This window comes from Scyliorhinus canicula, chromosome 16 (genome assembly GCF_902713615.1).
Source record: "Scyliorhinus canicula chromosome 16, sScyCan1.1, whole genome shotgun sequence".
In the NCBI taxonomy this organism is placed as follows: Eukaryota; Metazoa; Chordata; class Chondrichthyes; order Carcharhiniformes; family Scyliorhinidae; genus Scyliorhinus; species Scyliorhinus canicula.
Genome location: NC_052161.1, coordinates 91,493,422 through 91,509,710, shown reverse-complemented (window position 1 = coordinate 91,509,710; position 16,289 = coordinate 91,493,422). Strand labels below are relative to the sequence as shown.

General features: G+C 45.8%; 1 protein-coding gene across 3 annotated transcripts in view; it reads left to right on the top strand.

The window, feature by feature from the left end:
• Positions 1-16,289, top strand: part of LOC119979763 (alpha-2-macroglobulin-like) — a 412,459-nt gene that overhangs the window by 205,950 nt on the left and 190,220 nt on the right. For all 3 annotated transcript variants that reach the window (XM_038822394.1, XM_038822396.1, XM_038822395.1), the window contains one exon: positions 318-427. In XM_038822394.1, coding sequence (XP_038678322.1) covers positions 318-427 — 110 coding nt within the window. The remainder of the gene's footprint in view (positions 1-317; positions 428-16,289) is intronic.

Sequence of the window (16,289 nt, the reverse complement as noted above, 5' to 3'; positions counted from 1 at the left end):
GGTCAGTAATCAAAGGCTTTAATAAGCAGTGAACAATGGCAGCCCCCATGAGAAGTGTGCTCGCAAAATGGAGTCTCATCTTAAGTACTGTTTCCCAGGGGGCGTAGCCAGAGGCGGAGTCCCCCAGGGTTCCAAGCCTCTTAAAGGGGCAATGTATTCCGATCATCACAAGCCTCTTAAAGGGGTAAGGTATTCCGATCATCACACCATCATGCTGTCTCTGCCTCTGTCTCTCTCTCTCTCTCTCTCTGTCTCTCTCCACCTCTCTCAGTTTATCACTCTCATGTCAGTAATAATCTGTGGTATCTCATTTTCAGGTAATTTATTGGAGAAATCTGCTGAGTGTAAAATTGTTAAGAAAATCACAAAGATGGCATTTGAGGATGTGGAACAATATTACAAGACAGGAATTCCGTACAGGGGACAGGTAAGAGTAATACGCACAGGTTTAAAAACACGAGAGTCAGTGTGTAATAGAAACAGGTTGAACTCTCCCTCACATAATGTATTATATACAAGGTTAAATTCTCCTCCCCACACTGTAATATATACAGGGTTAAACTCTCCTACAGGCACTGTGTAATATATACAGTTAAGCTGTCTTACACACACTGTGCAATATATACAGGGCTAAGCTCTCCTACACACATTGTGTAATATATACAGAGTTAAACTCTCCTACACACACTGTGATAAATACAGGCTAAAACTCTCGTACAGACTCTATGGTCGGGATTCTCCGATCGCCAACATGTGAATCACGTTCGGCAATCAGCCGGAGAACCTATTTTTACGCCGGAATCAGGGGCGGCGCCCTTTTGTCGATGCTCCGCCCCCTCAAAACAACATACTCGAGGAGTACGCCCCACGCCATCGGGACGGCCTCAGGGCATCACCAGAGCCCCTCCCCTGATGCTCTGCCCTTGATTGGCCAAGACCCCGACGGCATGGTGCACGTATCCTCTCACTTTTCGGGGACCCCGCGTGGCGGCTGCAGACTGTGTCCAGCGCAGCCACAGTCGGGGGAGGGGGGGGGGTGAGGAATTGAACAAACGAATGTGATACAAAATGAGTAATTGCTAGGATGAGAATGCTGAGTGAAAGGGCCCCCCCCCCCCCCCGCAAGGGCTGAAGAATGTGAAGTGAGCCCAGGGCTGAAGAATGTGAAATGAGCCAATCAGGATATATGGCCAGGTTAAGAAGTGTACAGGGATAGCCTATGGAAATTTTGCATTCATTACTGTTGCCTTATTTGGTCATATGTATGTGAAATTTGATGCAACTTGAATGTATCTGTACAGAAAGGTTTTGTCCCGTTGTGTACTCTGGCTGTTGAAGATTCAGGAGACTGGTTGTGTCCTGCTCTCCCAATAGAGTGAGTCACCCCAGCTAGCTAGTTAAAATAAACAATAATTGATACTTGCAAATCCATCTCAAATTCTATTGAGACCAGACTGACAGCAAAAGAATCAGGATTGTCATTTAAAATGTGGGGGTTCCTCGTCAGTTGCTGCTGTCTGCCGAGACCCTTAAGAACTCCACCGCGTAATACCCGCCTCCTGGAGACCACAGATCACCCATCAGCTAACATCCAGTTAAAGATGTCTGACCGGAGGTTTCACTATTCAGTAATAATTTGAAATTTTGATTTGTTTCTAACCCGTATGGTTTTTCTTCCGGGCTCTGTCATTTAATTCCCTCAAATATGTAGCCAATTGTATCATTAGTTTTTCCCCCATACTGTCTCAAACATTGTTCTCCGGAGTGTTGTTCAGGTTCTTCATCTGTATTATTGTTGCTTCATCTGAAACCCAAATGAACAGGTCAAAGGCGGAGAGGGTCCTATTTCTTAATTTGTATCTTCCTATTCTTAGAACATAGAACAGTACAGCACAGAACAGGCCCTTCGGCCCTCGATGTTGTGCCGAGCAATGATCACCCTACTCAAACCCACGTATCCACCCTATACCCGTAACCCAACAACCCCACCCCCTTAACCTTACTTGCTTGGATATTCCAGAAGTACCCTCGCCAGGACTTCCGGATTTCCATTGCCACCATTCCTCTTTTTCTAACTCAGTGATTCAATCAGGTCGAAACTTTCCCTGATATATTTCAGATATTGCTACTGCATCTACTTCAATGTTTTTAATTCTGATTGTGACAGGATTTTTTTGAAAGCTAAGTTCCGAACATGACATTTTCACTGTATCATCTGTCCTATCGATGCTGCTAACAGGTTTCAATTCACTGGCATCCTGACACCCACACCCTTCCTTTTTCCCTTGTCCGAGCGGTTGGGGGATATGATCTATCCTGTGGCACGGCATCATTGCAGTGATACGGTCTCTAATCACTGTTAGGCTAATTTTACGTCCCCAGGTCATCCCAACAGCATAAACTATGTACTCCCTCACTAATCGATACCACAAGTTTGTCACTTGTCCATGAGCTTGCACACCCTTTCCCAATCACTCGTTGTCAGCTAGGTTTTCTCTGCAGTAATTACAATTTGTCATTAGCACACCACTCTATGGTCAAAATTTATCTTGTGGTCACAAACTTCAATCATCAGTATTTCTTTGAGCCGAAGGATTTCCCCATTTCTATTGTTCTAAATGCAATATCAAGTCGTCTGACTACGCTGTATCTGTCATTCTCCTAGGTTTCATATGATTACTCCTTGACTAAACTACTGGGCTACAGGACATGCCACACCTTTGACACAATGTTTCATTATGTTCACAATGAATCATTTTAAACTGGGGACCAATTCTCTAATGCAACTTCCCATGTGCTTCAATCAGCTGTGATTAAAAAGTACAAATTACTTTTGCTGCTCCCAGGAAAAAGAGGGCCTGCATACTCTCATGACCATTCTTCCATCGGTGTCTCAGTTTCTATGCTACTCCCTGTTTCTCCACCATTTTCTTTCCTGAAATGTTTAAAATGGATGCCCATCTAGCTTGTTTACGTCCTCCTTAACTTTACCACCATCCGTATATACCAACTCTGTTTTGCTAACTGATTTATCAAGTTTCTGTCCCTTTGTAATGTTATGAATAAACATTAAGGCGGGGTGTGAAAGAATGGTTTCCCGTCTTTCCCATCGAGCTGTATTCGCGCCTTGCTGGCAACCCTGTCTCTTAGTCAACTCTGTCAATTCTAAAAATTAAGTTGTGACATAAATTTTCTTCCCGTCTGACAAATTTTCAATCTCTGCTATCCTTTTTTGTTATGGCTGCCAGACATTTTGCGATGTCCGAAAACTTTTATTCAGCCCTTGCCCAATTTCCTGTCAGTGTTTGATAGGTGTCTGAGTATTATGATTAGCAAGCACCATACCATATCCATTTGCGTACAGATCAAATTTAATGCTCAAATCATCCTCTTCATGTCTCTCCTCTAATGGCCTGGATGTTGCTACAGCTGTTTTTAACTGGTCCAAATTCCTCTGTGCTTCACTGGTCCACCTATAATCCCCTTTCCAAAGTTTCAAAATAGGTCAAGCATAAAGACTAAAGTCTTCCACTACTGGTCTCAAATACCCCAAATTTCTCATGATTTGCTGAACTCCGTTTCGTGAAACAGGCGCTGTGATTCTAGTAACTTTCTCTCTCATCCCAACACTGGCTTCCCTACCTGCCTTTGACACTGAATACCCTAGATAGTCGACTTCGCTCCTGCCAATCTGGCATTTCTTTAACCCTATTTTAAATCCTACTTCACTAAGTGTTTTAATAATTTTGGTCACTCTTTCAACATGTGTCCCCCTGATCATCATCTCTAATTAACACATCATCAATATATACTAAAGCCAAATCATGTTTAATCAGCTCCCTTACTATTGCCTGAAAGTGGTTCGGGGAATTAACTCCTTGTGGCAATTTACAGTATATGTAATGTTTAGTGCCAAAGGTAAAAGCTGTCTTTTCCCTGCTGTTCTAACTCTTTGATCATTATCTCCAGCTCGCATTTGGCACCTCGGGTCAAGGGATATTGCTTTTACGGCCTGTGTCGGTTTCCCTGAATTGTGTGCTGGAATTGTGTGCTGATTAACCCTGTGTCATTCTTTCTATTGCTAGTTTTGCTTTCCTTATCTCCTCTAGTTATCAATTGGTTTTTATATCTTAATTTGTTTTGCATCTATATTTATTAATCTTTCCCTGCCATCAGATTCTCATTTCCTGATACTGCAAGTAATACTCCTAATCTAAGCTCCGGTCCCATATCTTTATTCCTTAAAGCTCCATCTGCAATGTAGTCCAAAAAAAATCCACAGTCTTTGCTGTATGAAAATCCCCGATCAGTAAATTTGATGTGTAGTGAGTTTCCAGAGAAAATACTGAAATCTCGACAAATTTGGAACACACCGAACAAAATTTTTTTTGTAGGTACATCATGGCTGCCTCGAACAAAGGAGCACATGGCGCACACCAAATGCCTAGTCTTTGCATTTCAATTTAGATTCCTTTGTTCTCTTATTTCTTATTTTTTTTAGAGCAGCCAAGACTATGCCGAGTTGAAACTAATCATTTGCAAATCCCAATTTATATATTTTGATTTTGCTTTTTGTTTACTTCCTGAGAATTATGTTCCAATTAACTCCCACAATGTTAATCATTATTACTGATTTCTAAAGAACTTTCAAATACTTACCCCGTTTTAAATCTCACTTTAACTGCCGAGTATACCTCCTAATTGATGTGCAACTTCGTTTTGCAAAACACAACATTTTAAAAACTAGGAATACCAGAGGATGTTCACAAATTCTATTTAAACACACACTCATTCATCCGCCGAAGATCTCCATTCAAACAAAAGGAATTCAAAGCATTATACTTTCATTCATCTCAACCAACTGGACAATAAAAGTTTGAATTTGCAAAGAAAACACTAAATAAATTTAACAATCCTGAAGCCTCCACTTACCGATACTGTTCTAAACTTTCCAAGTCTCTGGTTCCCCCGAGTGGCCATTCATCTCCCAATTCTTTGTTTCACTCTTAAAACATATCTCCCAAGAATAAATTTTAACTTAGCCAATTCTAATTGTACGGAATTGAATTGTCTCCAGAACATTTCATCAGCGGTCTTAACTGAATTGTCTCTGTGACATTCCCTCAACCCGTTAAAGACCTGAACCGAATTAGTGTAGTTTAATGTAACCAATTTTAATTTTCAACTCACATGCAACTGACTTACTAGGCAACATTCCATCAGTCACCAGCTGAATTGTTACTCCGTATTCCCTCAGTTACGTTCCACCCCTCAGCCGTACCTGCATTGACTGAAATTAATTCTTCTAATCCACCAGACTGACCTTTGAGTTCATCGAGACGGTCTTACCTGATCAAATGCGAGTGATTAGACTGTAATCAGACTACTGAGAGAGAGGAAAATCGACATGGTCATTTTCCAGCTACTCACATCGTGGGCCCATTTCCTCTTTCCCCGTCCGAGATCAGTCTAATTCTGATTTCGCAGATGAGAGGTGATCGTCTGGAGAAATCCCGGATTTTGGCACCAAATGACAATCCTGATTCTTTAGCTGTCAGTCTGGTCTCAATAAAATTTGAGATGGATTTGCAAGTATCAATTATTGTTTATTTTAACCAGCTAGCTGGGGTGACTCACTCTATTGGGAGAGCAGGACACAACCAGTCTCCTGAATCTTCAACAGCCAGAGTGCACAACGGGACAAAACCTTTCTGTACAGGTACATTCAAGTTGCATCAAATTTCACATACATACGACCAAATAAGGCAACAGTAATGAATGCAAAATTCCCATAGGCTATCCCTATACACTTCTTGACCTGGCCATATATCCTGATTGGCTCACTTCACATTCTTCAGCCCTTGGGGGGCCCCTTTCACTCAGCATTCTCATCCTAGCAATTACCCATTTTGTATCACATTTGTTTGTTCAATTCCTGAAGACCAGACGGATCCTGCGGACACAGCCGCAGAATCGGAGAAACCAGCCCTGTTTAATAAGTACCGGGTAATACTCTCCTACACACACTGTGCAATATATACAGGGCTAAACTCCCCTACACACACTGTGCAATAGATACAGGGTAATATTCTCCTACACACACTGTGCAATATATACAGGGCTAAATTCTCCTACACACACTGTGCAATATATACAGGGCCAAACTCTCCTACACACAATTTGCAATATGTACAGGGCTAAACTCTCCTTCACACACTTTGCAATATATACAGGGTTAAACTCTCCTACACACACTTTACAATATATACAGGGCTAAACTCTCCTACACACACTGTGTAATATATACTTGATTAAACTGTCCTATTCACATACTGTGTAATATATACAGGGTTAAACTCTCCTATACACGCTGTGTCATATACACAGGACTACACTGTCAGACACACTCTATGTAATATATACAGGGTAAAACTCTTCTACACACACTGTGTAACATATGCGGTGTTAAACTCTCCTACAGATACTGTATAATATATGCAGGTTAAATTTTCCTTCACACTGTATAATATATACAGGATAAAACATTCCTACACAGTGTATTAAATATCCAGGGTTAAACTCTCTTACAAATACACTATGTAATATATGCAGTATTAAACTCTTATCCACACACACAGTGCATAATACATATAGGGTTTGGGCATTCCTAAACACATTATGTAATATATACAGCGTTAAATGCTCCGATACACACAGGGAATACACACAGGGTCAAACTCTACTACACACACTGTGTAATATACTGGGTTAAATTTTCTAAAACACACAGTGTAATATATACAGATAAACTTGCTTCGCACACTGAGTAATAAATATAGGGTTAAAATCACCGACCCACAAGCTGAGTAATATATACAGTGTTCAACTTGACGAAACATAAATATTATATACACAGGGTTAAACTCTTCTACACACACTGTGTAATATATACACAGACAAGTCCCCAGGGCCTGATGGCTTACATCTTAGGGTGTTAAAGGAAGTGGCAGCAGATATAGTGGATCCATTCTTTATGATATTCCAAAAATTCCGTGGTTACGGTGTGAGACCATCAATTCACGCGACACGTGGTTAGAAGTGAACAGTGGTTTTAATCGTCTTACAACAGAGCCTGTCTGTGACACGATGAACTCCAGATGAACTGCAGGCAGGCTCTCAGCATCAACCTTTATACTTCCAGTTAGGAGGGAGGAGCCGTGGGTGGAGCCAAGGGTGGTGCCCAGTACAAACTCCCGTACACTCCCAGTGCATCTCCCCCTAGTGGCAGAGCAGCACAACTGCTCATGTGCCGAGCTTACAGAGACATAGTAATACAGTGTGAATTACGCTACTGTGATTCACCACATTCACTCCCTGTAAAAAATCAAGTCCGGCGGGGGTGGTGGCTTACAGATTGAGTCTGTCCAGTGGCCGAGTTGTCCGCTGTGATCGGCGGAGCATCGGGGTTGCAGACCCTTCTGGTGGCTGAATGAACACCGCCGGTTTGGGTACGATGGCGGACTCCGGGGGAAATTCCGCCCAAGCTTCGTACCCGCCTGGTTCGACTGGGGGCGCTGGGAGCTAGCTGGCGCGGGTGCGCGAAAAAATTTAGCGAACTGGTAGGTGCGGGGGCGAGTTGGGTGGGATGTAGTGTGAGGGGTACCTCGGCGGTGGTAGTGGGAGGGGTTGGATCCTGCAGGTGCTAGGTCTCAGAGGGATACAGTGTCCTGACGGCCGTCACGGAACTATACGAAGGCGTACTGGGGGTTTGAATGCAGTAGAAGCACTTTCTCTACGAGTGGGTCAGTTTTGTGCGCCCTGACGTGCTTCCGGAGGAGTACTGGGCCCGGTGACTTCAACCATGCCGGGAGCGAAACTCCCGTGGTAGTGCCCCTGGAAAAAATAAAGAGCCGCTCGTGAGGGGTCTGGTTGGTAGCGGTACATAAGAGGGACCTAATAGCGTGGAGCGCGTCGGGGAGGACTTCTTGCCAATAGGAGATCGGGAGATTCCTGGACCAGAGGGTCAGTAGGACGGTCTTCCAGACCGTCGCATTCTCCCTCTGCACCTGCCCGTTACCCATGGGGTTATAGCTGGTAGTGCTGCTCGAGGCGATGCCCTTGCCGAGCAGGTACTGACGCAGCTTGTCGCTCATAAAGGACGAACCCCGGTCGCTGTGTACATAGCTGGGGAAACCAAACAGGGTGAAGATACTATGCAGGGCCATAATGACTGTGTGGGAGGTCATATTGGGGCACGGGATGTCAAAGGGAAAACGGGAGAACTCGTCTATGACGTTCAGGAAGTACACATTCCTGTTAGCCTAGGGGAGTGGCTCTTTGAAATCGATAGCGAGACGTTCAAAGGGCCTAGAAGCCTTGACCAGGTGGGCCCTGTCTGGTCTGTAGAAATGAGGTTTGCACTCCGCGCAGATCGGGCAATCCCTGGTGATGGCTTTTACCTCCTCGGTGGAGAAAGGCAGATTTTGGGCTTTAATGTAGTGGACGAGCCGGGTGACCCCGGGTGGCAGAGGTCATTGTGGATGGTTCTTAAACGGTCGCTCTGTGCGCTGGCACACGTCCCGCGTGACAGGGCATCTGGGGGCTCGTTGAGCTTCCCCGGTCGATACATAATATCGTAATTGTAGGTGGAGAGTTCGATCCTCCAGCTCAGAATTTTGTCATTTTTAATTTTGCCCCTTTGCGAGTTGTCAAACATGAAGGCAACCAATCTTTGGTCGGTGATGAGGGTGAACCTTCTACCTGCGAGGTAGTGCCTCCAGTGACGAATAGCTTCCACAATGGCTTGTGCTTCCTTTTTGACTGAGGAGTGTCGAAGTTCCGAAGCGGAGAGGGTTCGGGAGACAAATGCGACTGGTCTCCCTGCCTGATTTAGAGTGGCTGCAAGAGCTACCTCTGAGGCATCGCTCTCAACCTGGAAAGGGACGGATTCATCCGCCGCCCGCATGGCAGCCTTGGCGATGACCTCCTTGATGCAGTTGAATGCCTGGCGAGCCTCAGCTGACAGGGGAAAAAGTGTGGCCTTAAATAGTGGGCGGGCTTTGTCCGCATATTGAGACACCCACTGGGCATAATACGAAAAGAATCCCAAGCACCGTTTGAGAGCCTTGGGACAATGAGGGAGAGGGAGTTCTAAGAGAGGGCACATACGGTCTGGGTCGGGACCCAGGACTCCATTTTCCACGACATTGCCGAGGATGGCTAGTCTGGTCATGCGGAAAACGTATTTCTCTTTGTTGTATGTGAGGTTAAGCTTCTGGGCCATCTGGAGAAATCGGTTGACGTTGGCATCGTGGTCCTGCTGGTCATAGCCGCAGATGGTGACGGAAACGTGGCCCGCAGCCCGTACTGGTCCACCATTCGGTCCATTGCTCATTGGAACACCGAAACCCCATTTGTGACGCCAAAGGGGACCCAGAGGAAGGGGAAGAGGCGGCCATCGGCCTCAAACGCAGTGAAGTGGCGGTCCTCCGGGCGGATTGGGAGTTGGTGGTATGCAGACTTCAGATCCACCGTGGAAAAAATCCGACACTGGGCGATCGGATTCACCATGTCTTCAATCCTGGGGAGGGGTTACGCATCGAGGAGCGTAAACCGATTAATAGTCTGACTATAATCTATGACCATGCGGAATTTTTCCCCGGTCTTGACGACCACCACCTGAGCTCTCCAGGGACTGTTACTGGCCTCTATGATCCCCTCACGTAAAAGCCTCCGAACCTCGGATCGAATGAACACCCTGTCCTGTAGGCTGTCCCGCCTGCTGCGAGTGGCTATGGGTTCACAGTCCGGAGTGAGGTTGGCAAAGAGAGGAAGGGGGGAGATTCGCAGCATGGCTAGGCTGCAGATAGTGAGTGGGGGTAGGGTGAGACTCTTGAGATTGCATGGAAAGTCGAGTCCCAATAAGAATGGGGCGCAGAGTTCGGGCAGGACGTATAGTTGGAATTTAGAATAGCTAGAGCCTTGGATTGTTAGAGTTGCGACGGTGCGCCCTTGGATATGGACAGAGTGGGAACCCGAAGCGAGGGAGATAGTTTGCCGTGCCTGGAAAACGGGGAGTGAACAGCATCTTACCAGATCTGGGTGCACGAAGCTCTCAGTGCTCCCGGAGTCGAAAAGGCATGGTGTACTGTACCCGTTGATTTTGACCATTGTCATAGAGTTGTTGAGATGCTTTGGGCGCGATTGGTCCAGTGTGACTGCGTTGAATTGCGGGTAGCTGGCGGCTCGGTCGGCTGCGCTGGGATGGCCCCGCGATGCGTGCCCGCTAAGGTCGCAGTCTTCAATCGAGTTTCCTGAGTGTGGAGAGGATGGGGCCCAAGCTGGCCGCCCCCGTGGATCGCACGTGGCGGGTGGCGAGGAAGATGGTGGGTCGGAGTCGGGACATAGGCCACTGCGTTCCAGGGCCTGCGAAGTGCGGAGAGCAATTACTCTGTGCCGCTGGAGTTTTAGGGGCTGGGGCCTTCCTTGCCAGGCACACTCTGGCGTAGTGGCCTTTTCGCCCGCAGCTGCTGCAGATCGTGTTGCGGGCCGGGCAGTGCTGCCGCGAGTGCTGGGGCTGGCCACAAAAGTGGCAGGCTGGGGCAGCTTTGTGGCTGGGTGGCCACGCGGCGCAGACCTGGGGGAGACGCTGGTCGGGGGCCCATGATGGGGTTGCGCAGTCGGCAGGAAACGAGGTGAGGCTGCGAAATGAGACCTCCATAGTTGTAGCGAGTTCAACATTATCTTCTAAATTTAGGGCCCCCTTCTCCAGCAGTCGCTGGCGCACGTAATTTGATCTAAGGCCTGGGACAAAGACATCGCGGACAGCAAGTTCTCTATGTTCTGCAGCAGTTACAGCCTGATAATTACAGTCCCGGGATAAGGCTTTTAAGTCTCTGAGGAATTCTTCTAGCGATTCTGTAGGGCGCTGGCGGCGAGTAGTAAAAACGTGGTGCGTGTAGACCTCATTGATAGGCCTCACGTACATTCTATCTAGTAGGGCCAGGGCCTCTGTATATGAGCCGGTACAGTTTAGCTGAGTAGATATACGATGGCTCACCGTCGCGTGCAGTAGACTGAATTTCTGCTCCTCCGTTGTTTCTGGGGTGCTTGCTTCAGCCAGGTAGGCCTTAAAACATCGGAGCCAATGCGAAAAGATTTATTTTGCCTCTGCATCCTGCGGTTGAGTACCAGTCAGTTAGGCTTGAGGGCTGATTCCATGGTCATTCCTTGCCGTTTTGTAAGACGATTAAATTGATGAGACCATCAATTCACGCGACACGTGGTTAGAAGTGAACAGTGGTTTTAATTGTCTTACAACAGAGCCTGCCTGTGACACGATGAACTCCAGATGAACTGCAGGCAGGCTCTCAGCATCAATCTTTATACTTCCGGTTGGGGGGAGGAGCCGTTGGTGGAGCCAAGGGTGGAGCCAGTACAAACTCCCGTACACTCCCAGTGCATCTCCCCCTAGTGGCAGAGCAGCGCAACTGCTCGTGTGCCGAGTTTACAGAGACATAGTAATCCAGTGTGAATTACTCTACTGTGATTCACCACACATAGGAAAGGTTCCAGTGGATTAGAAAAATGCTAATGTAACACCCTTATTCAAAAAGGGAGGCAAAACGTGGGAAATTATTCACCAGTTAGTTTAACATCTGTGGTTGGAAAATTGTTAGAATCAGTTATTAAAGGACGTAATATCAGGGCATTTGGAAATCCAAAGCGCTATCCATCAGAGTCAGCATGATTTTATGAAGGGCAAATCATGTTTGGCTAATGTGCTTGAGTTCATCGAAGATGTAACAAACAAAGTGGATAACGAGGATCCTGTAGATGTAGTATATCTGGATTTTCGGAAGGCGTTTGATAAGGTGTCACATTGAAGATTAATTCACAAGGTAAGATGACATGGGATTAGGGGTAATTTACTAGGTTGGATCGAAGATCTGGAGTATTGTGCACAGTTCTGGTCCCCTTATTTGAGGAAAGTTGTCGTGGCATCGGAGACAGTTCAGAAGAGGTTCACTAGATTGATTCCAGAGGTTTGTCATGTGAGGAGAGATTGAACAGTTTAGGCCTATACTCGCTAGAGTTTAGAAGAATGAGGGTAGATCTCATTGAGGTATACAAGATGCTAAAAGGTATGGATAAAGTAGACATGGAGCTGATGCTTCCTCTTGTGGGGCATTCTAAAACGAGAGGTCATAATCTTAGAATAAGAGGTAGCAAATTGAAAACAGATTTGAGGAAAAACTACTTCTCCCAGAGGGTTGTGAGTCTGTGGAATTCGCTAGCCCAGAGTGCTGTGGATGCTGGGACAGTGAGTAAATTTAAGGAGGTGTTAGACAGATTTTTAATCGGTAATGGGTTGAAGGGTTATGGAGAACGGGCAGGACAGTGGGGTTGAGGCCAGGATGGGATCAGCCACGATCACATGGAGGGTATTAGGCTTGGGACGCTAAACTGCCCACTCCCATTCCTAGGTCAAGTTTAGAATGCCCCACAAGAGGAAGCATCAGCTCCACGTCTACTTTATCCATACCTTTTAGCATCTTGTATACTTCAATGAGATCTCCCCTCGTTCTTCTAAACTCTAGCGAGTACAGACCTAAACTGTTCAATCTCTCCTCATATGACAAACCTAGGGAGGAAATGTTCTGGCTGATTTTGCAATCCAGCTCTTGGTCTGTAACATTGTAGGTAGCAGATGAGGAACATATCAGCCATGACAGAATGGCGGAGCAGACTTGATGGGCCGAATGGCTTATTTCTGCTCCTACATCTTATGAACTTATACAGGGTTTACCTCTCCTGCATACACTGTGTAATATATGTATGGTTAACCTTTCCTCCACACACTGTGTAATATATACAAGGTTAAACTCTCCTAACCACACACTGTGTAATATATACGGGGTTAAACTCTTCTAACCACACACTATGTAATATATACGGGGTTAAACTCTCCTAACCACACATTGTGTAATATATCCAGGGTTAAACTCTCCTAACCACACACTGTGTAATATATACAGGGTTAAACTCTCCTAACCACACACTGTGTAATATATACAGGGTTAAACTCTCTTAACCACACACTGTGTAATCTATACAGGGTTAAACTCTCCTACACACATGCTGTGTAATATATACAGGGTTCGGCTCTCCTCCACACACTCTGTAGTTTATACAGGGTTAAACTGTCCTACACACAATGCAATATATACAGGATTAAGCTCTCCTACATGCACTGTGTAATATACACAGTGTTAAATCCTCTCAGATACACTGGGCTGAACTCCCCGTTCTCCATTGCGCCAGCATCCGGGTGTTTCCCGACAGCGTGCAGCTGCCGTACAATGGGAAACCCCATTGGGCAGCCGGCGAAACGGAGAATCCTGACAACGTGCCGCACCGTTGGGATTCTCCATTCCTGGTGCGGTGGGATGGAGAATCCCGCCCACTATGTAATGTGTACAGGGTTAAACTCGCCCACACAAAATATACTGTGTTAAACACTCCTACATAAATTTGTAACATATACAGTGTTAATCTCTCCTACACACTGTGTAATATATACGGGGTTAAACCCTCATTCCCACACATTGTGTAATATGTACTGCGTTCAACTTGTCTAAACATCTATGTAATATACAGGGTTAAATTCTCCAACACACTGCACACATATTGTAATACATTGTGATAAATTCCACTATACACACTGTGTAATAAATGAAGTGTTAAGAGCTACAATCCACTATGTAATTTTCTTTTAATTTTAATAACCTTTCTTGTCACAAGTAGGCTTACATTAACACTGCAATGAAAAGTCCCTAGTCGCCTGAGGCCCGCCCCGATGCTCCGCCCCGACTGGCCAAATTCATGACTGGTGATACCATGGGAGACCAACGCCATCAGGAACTCGGCCAGTCGGGGGCGGAGCATCGGTGACATTGGTCTCCCATGGTCTCACCCGTCAGGAACTCGGTGTGGCGGTTGCGGACTCAATCCAGCACCGCCACAGTCGGGGCAGGGCCGATCCGCGGGCAGGGGGACTTTATCAGGGGCTGGGGGCACTGTTGGGGGTGGTCCAGGGTGCTCGAGCCGGCCAAAGGGAGGGCACTATTTTGCAGGCCGGCCCGCAAGCGGCCGGCAGCAGGTTGCACGGCGTGGCCACTGCAGGCCGTGCACATGTGTGACCACGGATCTGGCAATTCTCGGGGCCAAATCGGCAGCTAGAGCCAGGTGCTCCACCCTGCCGGCATGCTAGTCCCCAGCTACGCGGAGGTTCAGTGGCCATTTCGCACTGAATTTTCGGGCGTAAAATGCCTCCGTTCCCACGCCGGCATGGGGACATAGCCCCAGAATCGGAGAATCCAGCTCTCTGTATATATTAAGCAGTGTGTGTAGGAGAGGTGAACCATGCATAAATTATACCGTGTGTCTGTAAAAGAGTTGACCCTGTATATGTTACAAACTGTGTATAGGAGAATTTAAATCTGTATATATTGCAGTGTGGGTGTGTAGGAGTTTTTAACCCTGTATATATTAACGTTGTGTGTGTCGGCAAACTTACCCCTATATATAATTACACATTGTGTGTGGAGAGTTTAACCCCTGTCTATATTACTCAGTGTGTACAGATGAGATTAACCCTGTATATATTACACAGTGTGTGTAGGGGTATTTAACTCTATATATTACAAACATCTGTTGAAGAGTTTAACCGTGGATGCATTATATTGATGTTTAGACAAGTTTAACCCTTTATATAATACTCAGTGTGTGTTGGCTGGTTTAATCATGTATCTATTACATGTGTGTAGAATAGTTTAACCCTGTATATACTACATAGTGCATGTGTAGCAGAGTTTAACCCTGTATATATTGCAGTGTGTGTGGAGGAGTCTTTAACCCTGTAATTGTGTATGGAGAGTTTAACCCTGTATATAATACAGAGCGTGTGTAGGGGAATTTAACCCTGTATATATTACAGTGTATGTAGGAGAGTTTAACCCTGTATATTTATTACACAGTGTGTAGGAGTTTTTAACACTACATATTACAGTGTGTGTAGGAGAGTTTAACACTGTATATATTAGGGAACTATATATACGAGGGAACCGTGGTTTACCAAAGAAGTGGAATCTCTTGTTAAGAGGAAGAAGGAGGCCTATGTGAAGATGAGGCGTGAAGTTTCAGTTGGGGCGCTTGATAGTTACAAGGAAGCGAGGAAGGATCTAAAGAGAGAGCTGAGACGAGCAAGGAGGGGACATGAGAAGTCTTTGGCAGGTAGGATCAAGGAAAACCTAAAAGCTTTCTATAGGTATGTCAGGAATAAAAGAATGACTAGGGTAAGAGTAGGGCCAGTCAAGGACAGTGGTGGGAAGTTGTGTGTGGAGGCTGAGGAGATAAGCGAGATACTAAATGAATACTTTTCATCAGTATTCACTCAAGAAAAAGATAATATTGTGGAGGAGAATGCTGAGACCCAGGCTATTAGAATAGATGGCATTGAGGTGCGTAGGGAAGAAGTGTTGGCAATTCTGGACAAGGTGAAAATAGATAAGTCCCCGGGGCCGGATGGGATTTATCCTAGGATTCTCTGGGAAGCCAGGGAAGAGATTGCTGAGCCTTTGGCTTTGATTTTTAGGTCATCATTGGCTACAGGAATAGTGCCAGAGGACTGGAGGATAGCAAATGTGGTCCCTTTGTTCAAGAAGGGGAGTAGATATAACCCTGGTAACTATAGGCCGGTGAGCCTAACGTCTGTGGTGGGTAAAGTCTTGGAGAGGATTATAAAAGATACGATTTATAATCATCTAGATAGGAATAATATGATTAGGGACAGTCAGCATGGTTTTGTGAAGGGTAGGTCATGCCTCACAAACCTTATCGAGTTCTTTGAGAAGGTGACTGAACAGGTAGACGAGGGTAGAGCAGTTGATGTGGTGTATATGGATTTCAGTAAAGCGTTTGATAAGGTTCCCCACGGTCGGCTATTGCAGAAAATACGGAGGCTGGGGATTGAGGGTGATTTAGAGATGTGGATCAGAAATTGGCTAGTTGAAAGAAGACAGAGAGTGGTAGTTGATGGGAAATGTTCAGAATGGAGTTCAGTTACGAGTGGCGTACCACAAGGATCTGTTCTGGGGCCGTTGCTGTTTGTCATTTTTATAAATGACCTAGAGGAGGGCGCAGAAGGATGGGTGAGTAAATTTGCAGACGACACTAAAGTCGGTGGAGTTGTAGACAGTGCGGAAGGATGTTGCAGGTTACAGAGGGAC